Source organism: Empidonax traillii, unplaced genomic scaffold, assembly GCF_003031625.1.
Source record: "Empidonax traillii isolate 1590-97213 ecotype Southwest subspecies unplaced genomic scaffold, ASM303162v1 scaffold968:size590757, whole genome shotgun sequence".
NCBI classification, from domain to species: domain Eukaryota; kingdom Metazoa; phylum Chordata; class Aves; order Passeriformes; family Tyrannidae; genus Empidonax; species Empidonax traillii.
Genome location: NW_020956161.1, coordinates 164639 through 176319, shown reverse-complemented (window position 1 = coordinate 176319; position 11681 = coordinate 164639). Strand labels below are relative to the sequence as shown.

The 11681-nt window shown below is 36.5% G+C and overlaps 1 protein-coding gene across 1 annotated transcript in view; it reads left to right on the top strand.

Moving 5' to 3' along the window:
- The window catches only part of LOC114067798 (membrane-associated guanylate kinase, WW and PDZ domain-containing protein 2-like), a gene marked incomplete at its 5' end in the record, with an annotated part of 514387 nt that overhangs the window by 391091 nt on the left and 111615 nt on the right, over positions 1 to 11681 (top strand). The window contains one exon of the mRNA XM_027903479.1: positions 3122 to 3269. Within this exon, the coding sequence (XP_027759280.1) occupies positions 3122 to 3269 (148 nt within the window). The remainder of the gene's footprint in view (positions 1 to 3121; positions 3270 to 11681) is intronic.

Below are 11681 nucleotides of genomic sequence, written 5' to 3'. Positions count from 1 at the left end.
TATGAAACTTATTTGGAATACATTTCTAGGACTTCTCAGTCTGTTCCAGACGTAACAGATCGACCACCACACTCCTTGCACTCCATTCCAGCAGATAGTCAGCTTGATAGCACATTCCCACCACCTGCCCATGATGATAATGTATCAATGGCTTCTTCTGGGGCCACCCAAGCTGAACTCATGACCTTAACCATTGTGAAAGGGGCCCAGGGCTTTGGCTTCACTATAGCAGACAGTCCTACAGGACAGAGGGTGAAGCAAATTCTAGACATTCAGGGATGCCCTGGTTTGTGTGAAGGTGACCTCATTGTTGAGATCAACCAGCAGAATGTACAGAACCTGAGCCATGCAGAAGTAGTGGATATACTTAAAGAATGTCCTGTTGGAAGTGAAACTTCTTTGATTATCCATAGAGGAGGTAAGTTTGGAAAGTCTGTACAATTACAAAAATGTGTGTAAAAGGTTCTAAACCATAAGACATACATATAATCACTACATTCTTGTTTGCTAGATTGGAAATTATTTTCCATGTTGCGGGAGGTAACACCATTGGTTCTGGAAAAATGTGTCTTCAATTAAGTATCCTAGGGAAAATCTTTTTGTTGTACATTTCTTTTTGTGTTTTGAGTGTCAATGGTCCCATCTATAAGGGTAAAACTAGGGCAGTTCCTTTCACCCCATAATAGTTTGTGTGGTATCAGCGAACTCTTGTAGTCCCAAAGCAGTGCTGCAAGCTTTAGATATACTTGTATAGATTGACTCATTAATGTAGATCAAAATCAGAGCAATCTATTAGCCCTTTACAAGGATACTGGTTTTCATAAGCCATTTTACCTCCCTTTCCTTAATTGTAAAAATTCTGTACAACAGTTGTTTGTTTTTTTTTTCTTTCTTAACAACAGAGATCCATGGTGTTTGTTTCTCTGATTTAAAAAAATAGTTTCTATCAACTTAGTTTTTCTGACCAGCCTGGCACAGTAAGTTTGAATATTCACCGCTGGAAGGAGAGAGTCAAGATTTACCTGTAAACAAGCAATAACAACAGAAGAAGTTTTAAAAACTTGACAGTGATAAGTTATTTCAATAGCTTTTAATATTTTAGCCAAACAAAATTTCTTTGATGGTTTGAGATGAGCATCCATCATAATTTATTATTACCCGACGTGAAATGACTGGGTTTTTTTAATTAAACATCTTTTTTTCTCTAAAAGCATTCATATGTCACTTAATGTGCATGACTGTGCTTCAAAAGGAAAAAAAAAAAAGAAAGGATTATATATACGAACTACTTTCCTTCTGAAGAGTAGAAGTTGGGAAGTGAAGCCTTAATGTTTGCGTATGCCAAATGTTTATCCTTATGAAACCTACAAATCCTTAGGAAAAGGAATATAGTAACATTTTATCACATACAGAAGTAATAAACATGAGGTGATTAAAATATCTATAGATGCACATTGTTAATAAAGTATTTTTCATATATATATATATATATATATAGAAAAGAATGCTTTATAAGAGACAAAATCCGACATTTCTTTGGAATGAAACCAAATTAAGAGTGATAAGTAAATTGGAGTCATTGTAGTATATAAACTTGGAGAAAGTTAATTGTTGCAGAGGTGCTGTATTTGTTGGTATTAAATCTGTTTTTTACATAACATCCATTAAGAATCTGGAACAGTGGAGTAAGCAACATTTTTTTTTCTGAAGAAGCTGACAAATTGGGGAGAATAGCGTAGTCAAAAAAAGAATATAAAGGGGATTAGAAGGGTTAGTGTAACCCCAAAAGGTGGAATTTTATTTAGAAAAAGGCACACTAATCCCCCTCTAGAGGAAAATAATTTAGAACATCAGTCTTCAGAGAGAAGTAGAGAGTGAAATCCAGTATGCTGAACAAGCCTGAGCAGTAATAGACAGCGAAATAGATATTTCAGCAATTGGTGCCGGACAGTAGCAAAAAACAGTAGCAAAAAAAAACCCCATAGCAGCAACATACTCAAGCCCATGAGGATAATTGCTCTCTCTCAAGAGGATTTCTTCTTAGAGCATTGATTCGTGATCAAAACAACTTGATCAACATGACAATTTAACAAGTTCTGGTACATTACCTGAGCTGTGGTTATTTTCTACACATCACTGTGGCAGGTAGGAGACACTACACTGAGCTCAACACTCGATAAAAGCAGTGTAAATCTACACCATCTGGTCTTTTCTCAGGCCAAACAATGAGGTACAGCTGACACAAATGCTAGGTCCAAATACAGTAACATTTAAACCTCTGTTCCTGGGGCAGGAGGTGGTTGGTTTCTTTAGAGAATGCAAGGAAGAGAAAGAGAGCATGTTTTGTTCATGGTAAAACAATGACCAAGACTAAAGCAGCTGTTTGGAAGTACTACAGTGTAATTTAACTTAGTGGGATGATGCAGAACAAATGCAAGTTTGCTATCAGAAATTTTTGTATATCAGAAATAGTGACCTTAATGGAAGGTTGTGAGACTCTGAAATTAAACAAACAAACAAACAAACAAAAAAAAAAAGGCAGCTCACCTGTTTGAGTGATTCAAAAGAGGTGAAAAAATAGAGTGTATGAGTCAAACCTAATCTACCTAAGAGATGGCTAAATCATAGCTTAACACAAATATGAGAACAGTTTTCAAATTACAACTTGGGTTTGGTTTCTTTTTTTTTTTTNGTCAAACTCTTCCAGTCTGTTCCTATTGGTCAGAGTGTCAACTTGGTGCTATGTCGTGGATACCCTTTGCCCTTTGATCCTGAAGATCCTGCCAACAGCATGGTGCCACCCCTTGCAGTAATGGAGAGGCCTCCGGTAGTGGTAAATGGAAGACATAACTATGAAACTTATTTGGAATACATTTCTAGGACTTCTCAGTCTGTTCCAGACGTAACAGATCGACCACCACACTCCTTGCACTCCATTCCAGCAGATAGTCAGCTTGATAGCACATTCCCACCACCTGCCCATGATGATAATGTATCAATGGCTTCTTCTGGGGCCACCCAAGCTGAACTCATGACCTTAACCATTGTGAAAGGGGCCCAGGGCTTTGGCTTCACTATAGCAGACAGTCCTACAGGACAGAGGGTGAAGCAAATTCTAGACATTCAGGGATGTCCTGGTTTGTGTGAAGGTGACCTCATTGTTGAGATCAACCAGCAGAATGTACAGAACCTGAGCCATGCAGAAGTAGTGGATATACTTAAAGAATGTCCTGTTGGAAGTGAAACTTCTTTGATTATCCATAGAGGAGGTAAGTTTGGAAAGTCTGTACAATTACAAAAATGTGTGTAAAAGGTTCTAAACCATAAGACATACATATAATCACTACATTCTTGTTTGCTAGATTGGAAATTATTTTCCATGTTGCGGGAGGTAACACCATTGGTTCTGGAAAAATGTGTCTTCAATTAAGTATCCTAGGGAAAATCTTTTTGTTGTACATTTCTTTTTGTGTTTTGAGTGTCAATGGTCCCATCTCTGTATAAGGGTAAAACTAGGGCAGTTCCTTTCACCCCATAATAGTTTGTGTGGTGTCAGCGAACTCTTGTAGTCCCAAAGCAGTGCTGCAAGCTTTAGATATACTTGTATAGATTGACTCATTAATGTAGATCAAAATCAGAGCAATCTATTAGCCCTTTACAAGGATACTGGTTTTCATAAGCCATTTTACCTCCCTTTCCTTAATTGTAAAAATTCTGTACAACAGTTGTTTGTTTTTTTTTTCTTTCTTAACAACAGAGATCCATGGTGTTTGTTTCTCTGATTTAAAAAAATAGTTTCTATCAACTTAGTTTTTCTGACCAGCCTGGCACAGTAAGTTTGAATATTCACCGCTGGAAGGAGAGAGTCAAGATTTACCTGTAAACAAGCAATAACAACAGAAGAAGTTTTAAAAACTTGACAGTGATAAGTTATTTCAATAGCTTTTAATATTTTAGCCAAACAAAATTTCTTTGATGGTTTGAGATGAGTATCCATCATAATTTATTATTACCCGACGTGAATAATGACTGGATTTTTTTAATTAAACATCTTTTTTTCTCTAAAAGCATTCATATGTCACTTAATGTGCATGACTGTGCTTCGAAAGGAAAAAAAAAAAAGAAAGGATTCTATATACGAACTACTTTCCTTCTGAAGAGTAGAAGTTGGGAAGTGAAGCCTTAATGTTTGCGTATGCCAAATGTTTGTCCTTATGAAACCTACAAATCCTTAGGAAAAGGAATATAGTAACATTTTATCACATACAGAAGTAATAAACACGAGGTGATTAAAATATCTATAGATGCACATTGTTAATAAAGTATTTTTCATATATATATATATAGAGAGAGAGAGAGAGAAAAGAATGCTTTATAAGAGACAAAATCCGACATTTCTTTGGAATGAAACCAAATTAAGAGTGATAAGTAAATTGGAGTCATTGTAGTATATAAACTTGGAGAAAGTTAATTGTTGCAGAGGTGCTGTATTTGTTGGTATTAAATCTGTTTTTTACATAACATCCATTAAGAATCTGGAACAGTGGAGTAAGCAACTTTTTTTTTTCTGAAGAAGCTGACAAATTGGGGAGAATAGCGTAGTCAAAAAAAGAATATAAAGGGGATTAGAAGGGTTAGTGTAACCCCAAAAGGTGGAATTTTATTTAGAAAAAGGCACACTAATCCCCCTCTAGAGGAAAATAATTTAGAACATCAGTCTTCAGAGAGAAGTAGAGAGTGAAATCCAGTATGCTGAACAAGCCTGAGCAATAATAGACAGCGAAATAGATATTTCAGCAATTGGTGCCGGACAGTAGCAAAAAACAGTAGCAAAAAAACCCCCTTAGCAGCAACATACTCAAGCCCATGAGGATAATTGCTCTCTCTCAAGAGGATGTTTTCTTAGAGCATTGATTCGTGATCAAAACAACTTGATCAACATGACAATTTAACAAGTTCTGGTACATTACCTGAGCTGTGGTTATTTTCTACACATCACTGTGGCAGGTAGGAGACACTACACTGAGCTCAACACTCGATAAAAGCAGTGTAAATCTACACCATCTGGTCTTTTCTCAGGCCAAACACTGAGGTACAGCTGACACAAATGCTAGGTCCAAATACAGTAACATTTAAACCTCTGTTCCTGGGGCAGGAGGTGGTTGGTTTCTTTAGAGAATGCAAGGAAGAGAAAGAGAGCATGTTTTGTTCATGGTAAAACAATGACCAAGACTAAGGCAGCTGTTTGGAAGTACTACAGTGTAATTTAACTTAGTGGGATGATGCAGAACAAATGCAAGTTTGCTATCAGAAATTTTTGTATATCAGAAATAGTGACCTTAATGGAAGGTTGTGAGACTCTGAAATTAAACAAACAAACAAACAAACAAACAAACAAACAAACAAAAACAGGCAGCTCACCTGTTTGAGTGATTCAAAAGAGGTGAAAAAATAGAGTGTATGAGTCAAACCTAATCTACCTAAGAGATGGCTAAATCATAGCTTAACACAAATATGAGAACAGTTTTCAAATTACAACCTGGGTTTGGTTTCTTTTTTTTTTTTTTTTTTTTTGTAAATTCATAGGTAAAGGGAATTTATGTGAATAAATATACACCTATAATTCAGGTTACTATACCTATGCTAGTCGTCATGTCTCCTTTTATAGTCTCTGGGCAGAAATAAGCTTTTCTATGGTGTAATTAATGTAATTCCACTGTAGATATTTCAAATAAGTCAGGTATACCTAGGTATATCCTTAAAGTATATATTCTGAATGACTGACTGTGGAGGGAATTGAGGATGACTGTTTCAAATGCATGTGTCTATCTCACGTGTTACAAATAAGAAACAGATGACAGGATTAGGTCATGTGAAATAATCTGAACACAAAACAAAATTCAAGTACTTAGAGAAACCTGCTTTGATTCTAAAATATTTAATCTGTGACACCAGTAAAGCAAGGCATACTTTCTCATTACTCATGGATCCAATTTTTATTTTATTATTTCTGATGTGTAATGACACTTGAATAATGCCATCCTTTTCCATCATTGCCCTATGCATCCTGTCTTTATTGTCTCATTTTTAAGATTAAGACCGAAGAGCTGTTCCTGCTTGTGGATGAGGAAGGCTGTGTTTTGCATAAGGTTGTGTGTTGCCTTGTAATGTGTTCTGTCTCTGATATGAATATGGCCTGACTGCGTAGTTCACAGTGGCAAACTCATTTCTGTAAGTGACTTAATTTCTCTCTCATCCAGCAATCTTATCTACATTGCAGAAAAGAAACAGATGGACATTGACTGAGATATATTCTCACAGCATCTCATACTGGAAAAAATACTCCCTTGGATGGACATAGTTTGCATGCTACAGCATTTTAAAAAACCATTGTCCCTCAATCTTAGAAGGTCAACAGCCAGAGTATGCAGGGGAAGGAAAGGTCTGCATGTTTCAAAAAGATGGAGGGAATAGCAATACTCAAATTTAAAGAGGCCACTAAAAAAACCTCTCTGAACCAACACCAAACAGAGATTTGTCATAGGTTACAACCAACTGGAGGGAGTCCAACTGAATTCATAGTCTACTCATTTTAAAATTTCTAAAGCAGAAATAGCAATTTATCTGCTTTTTACAAAAAAAATAAAAATAATGGAAATAATATTATTGTCTATAAAAAAAATTAGAAAACAGCTCTCTAGCACTGGTCTTCCTACCTTCTTTCTGTTTATTAGACAGGATCTTTGGTAAACACAGATGCACCAAAATAGTTCTGTTTCTTTATATCTGTTTTTGCTGAACAGACTTAATGTCTCTATTGATTACTATAAGCTGATAAGTGTTTGTTCTGGGGAAAGAAAAAAAAAAAGAAAAAGAATGGAAAAGGTAGTGGAAAAGCATTTCCTAAAAAAAATGAAAAAAATAATAGGGAAAGAAAATAAAGTAAAAGAATACCCAAAGAGATTTATTCCTTTCCAGCTTTGCTTCAGCCTTCACACTTAATCCTCAGTTTCTGCAGCAGACTTCATTGCGTATAGGCTGCTGAAATAGTGTGGAAGAGCTCTCAAAAATCAGTCTTTCTGAAAGTAGATAGAGAATAATTTCTACATTAGTCCAGTACTACTGAAAAACAGCACGTAGTGGTTGAAGTGGTATGTACCAAATTTATGTAGAGCAAAGTAGTCACTAATGAGGACATCAAAAACTGGTTTTGGCATATTCTACTAAATGAGCTATCCATGAACCTGGCATATGCCATCTCTTTTGGGAAGTACTTTTGAAATATATGAACATATAGACAGTAGCCCAGCTCCAGAAGTGTTCCCGTCTAAAAAAGAACTGACAGATTGAAATGCAGATCCATCAAGAATATATAAAAAATACTGTTGTTAAGGAAACCTGCAGACAACCCCAGACTGACAACTCATAGCAGGTGTTGTAAGTGAAACATGAAAACTAAATGCAAACAGTGGGAGCCTGACAAAGTTCCTACGTCAGATAGCTATTTTATAATCAAGGAATCAGAGAATGGTATAATCCAAACTGGCTCTGACAAACTGGGGCTGTTTGTTAGTACAAAATGGAGCCAGAGAAGTGATGCACTGTCCACACTGTTTAGTTGTCCTGGGACTGGACTAAGTCAGCTGCCAGTTTCATCTTGACACTCTATGGGAGATAGTGTGGGCCACATGCAATTGCTCAAAGTCAAGATGAGGAGGGAGAATTTAACTATGAAGTTGTAAACTGTGTGAGTAAAAGAAAGGCCAAATATCTTCTCATATTTTGTATAAACCCCAGTAGATGCGTGTAATTCCTTAAAACCACTAAGAGATACCAGTACATCACACAAAGCATCAGCAATTTTCAAAACAGACAGAAATTTCACCAAAAAAATCTCTGAATATTCTAGTTGATAAATCCAGCCACTCAAAATGAGCAGATTTCAATAGATGGAATCCTGCATCCTTAGTGCAATTTCCATGGACTTATCTCAGATTTGCCTTTCCACCACAGAGACGATTTTTTCATGTCCAGGCTTACTATAAGTTGTGTTTCAATTCTTCCTCAGCTCAGTCTTCTTTTTCTTCAAGTTTTGTTGTCTCTTGGGCAGGCTACACAAGATAAAGCTGCAGGCAGCATCACTGCCCTGCTATCCTCCTAGTCTGGCCCAGGAATTTCTGATCTCCTGATTCCATGACCTCAGCCCATCACTGATGTCTCTATAGCTTTTATTCTGATTCTGCAGTTCTTCATTTAAAATATTAACAGAATACCTGGTGCATACTGGAGAGCCTGTATCTGATGGCTTGCTCATTCCCAGTTCAGAACTTTCTAGTCAACAATCCTGAGGGTTTAAAGAAATTAAATTCTTGGGAACATGTTGTACGTTTTTGATTTGGGACTTATGGAGGTTTTCTATCATCCTATTGTGTCTACTCTTTTATATCCCTGAGTCATTGGCAATTCTTTTCATTCCAGTTGCTTCTAAGGAACCCTGTTGCTTCCTGTGGGTACTCTAAGTTAACAGCAGTCTGTTCATGCTTGTCTTGTTCATGAAGGTATGCTTCTTTCATTGCCTCTGAGAAGATATTGGGAGATACAAGATCTGGTCTCTCTCATGCTTGCTGATATCCTTTCTCCTCTCCAGACATTTACTTCAACTGATTCCATTTCTTCCATTTCTTGAAAGTATTCTAATGTTGAGAGAAATATTTAACAACCTTTGCATTTCTTAGCCCTGTTGTAATCTTAAATTGCACATATATCTCTTGTTTGTGAGTTTAAGGGGCATTTGCATATGAACCTAGTAGTGAACCACTGGCATGTTTGAAGTGAACCATGTGATCCACTGATACCCAGAAGTTAGAATCATAAATGTCTTCTGTCGAACATGCTGCTGACAGCATCCTCTTTCAATTTTCTCTTTCCAATTTGCCACAACATTTTGCCTTGCCATCCCTCTAAGAAGTGCTCTGTTATTCCTGGATCCATCTGCTTTAAAACTGATGGAAAACAAAGGTTCATAGCTGACCTTTTTCCTTTCCATCTCAAAATTATAAGCTTCTTTTATTACATCATAAATTCAACCGTTTCCTCAGCATGAGTTCTCTGTACACATATCCTTCTCATGCTGGCTTTTGAGTTGTTTCCCTTTTTTTGTGCTCACTTGTGTTGCTACTCTTAGCTAGTAATGCCAAAAATATTTAATGATCAAAAATATTGTGAGTCCTGCTACATTGTCCACTTCACTGACTTTGCTGTTAGATGTCATGTTGCCCTTTTCCCTACCCTCAGCCATGGACACTTGTGCCTTCCTACCCTCCCTACACAAAAATCAGTATTTTGTACAAAATAGTTTCCTAACAGCCTTGTGAGAGGGACAGTTGTCTTTCCTATATTAATTCCAGAAATAAAATCTCTGAAAGATTTTTAGAAAATACTGTTACCGTGCAAGAAAAGATACTGTTATATTAATACACCTCCTGAAGCACTGCTTTCCCAACTCATTTTACAAGGTATGTCTCACCTTAGAGAGTATCTTTTTTTTAGCTGTGAGGTATGTACTGTCCTAATAACCTTCAAATTATTTACATCCTTTTTGCCCTACACATTGAGACTGTTTTATATATTGGATAAACTTGAAAAACTTTTTAAGCATCTTGTTGCAAGTATCTGGCATAAAATCTATTCTAATAAATATTAAACGTGTTATAGCAGGTAAATTAAAAAATAAGTTCTATAGCCTCATTTATTAAGGGATTCAGTCTAAAGCTCATTAGTGAGAGAAATGGTAACTTTTCAGTAGCACAGGGAATGACAAATTTGAATGGAAAGAGTTAGGGCAGGAGATCAGTTATCCTAAAATTTGCACTAATTAAACTTTCATATCTTTTTTTGTATACCTCTGAGTAGCAGTGAAACAGTGTGCAATTGCTTCCATATTTCTGAATAAAAGAAAAAGAAACCATAGACCTCCTTGATGAATATGGATTCTTTAAAAAAATAGGCATCAATAATAGTTAGTAGCTATTATACTGTATTACTGGAAGTAATATTAATTGCATCGTGTTTCTAAGTGGTAGTGCTATGGTTTTGTTGCTTCTTTCTTTTTAATGTTCGTGCACTGTGTGGTACATTTGTGGATAATTTTGCAAAGCATTAGATAAATCTTTTTTACATATATTTCATAGAAGGTTTTTAATGACTGTTAGAAAGCATTTCTTTTCAAAAGTACTTTTATTATTGGTGAAACTGTTTTCTAATGTAGGCTTATATGGTCTGTGTGAAATTTGAACAGTGATTCTAATAACTTTTGGGGACACTTCTCCTACTGATGTGTGTGCCTAACTCTTGTTGACATTAAGAGGCATTAGTTTGCACACAGAAGAAGTAGGTCCCTTTAGAAGACCTTTTGAGCAAAAGAAACACTAGTGTATAGACATATATTCTCATCGTTGCATGTCATAAAGAGGTAACTACCATTGCTCCTATGGCTATTTTGCCATTAAATTCTTATACCCCAAGGTAAGGCTACAAACAGTGAGCAGTCAGACCTTACCATTACTGGGTCTACAAAGAGACTTGCCATGCACCTAGGATTTGTGCAGAGCTGCAGGAATTCTGCCTTCAGGACAGGCAACTACAAGTCTCTGTTGAGGAGAGAAAGGCACATTTGTGTCTGACAACTGCAGCCCACATCACTGCTAGAACCCAAGAGCTCTCTTGGCAGCACTGCAGACTGGTTTCAGTCTCACCTATATTAGTGAATTGTGAATTAGTGAACTAATTGAAGAACAGTTTGTTTGAGAAAACAGACTTTTTGGCTTGCCTACATTGGAATCTGGCTAGGCCAGAGAAGTTTCTCCTCTGTTCTTGCAAGCAGTATTATTGGAAAACTAATATTACCTTGGACTGTGTCTCTCAGTGAAAGATGACATCTTTTGAAGCCAAACTCCTCCCAAGCGTGGTACGTGGGAGAACCTACTGCAGTACTGAGACATGAAGAAACTTGGGATTTTTTCCCAGTTGCCCATAGTCTAGTCTCTGAGTGAATCTAGCCTTCCTTAGAGGAAAACTCAGCCTAAAAATGGAGAACTACAGAGCTGGACTCTAAAAAAGTACCATACAACCTCTGCTTATGTACCAAGGCATGTCTAAAGTTTAGTCTAAATGTGTTGAACAATGTTTTTGTTGGTTCAGTATATAATGTAATGTCCTATTAAACAACATTTGATGGGCTTCCAAATCTGTTGTCAAAGTACATTGTGTAGACGTTGTGATGTGGTGATTTGTAATATAGTGCAATATTTTATAGTAATAAAGTAAGCTAATACACTATGAAACAAGTGAGTACATTATCTATTGTGCTACAGACTTGAGACACAGCACTGGGGAAATGGGAAGGTGTACTTCCAGGCACTTTCTAAGCCACTTACAAGAGCCACAAAACTCTTTTGGACCCTGTGCTCTACCTATCCTGTTAAAATGCAGAAACTAAATTAGTCTTCTAAATGAGGTATTAATCCCTGTACAATTCTTTAAGCAAATTTCATTTACACTCTTAAAAAGGGAAGGAAGGCTTTAGCAATGGCTACGCTTGCCCTCTATGATTAATACTCAAATGTTTTATTTTTTTATAAACCAAGAATTTTACATTTATTAAATACAACACTGCCCTTCTC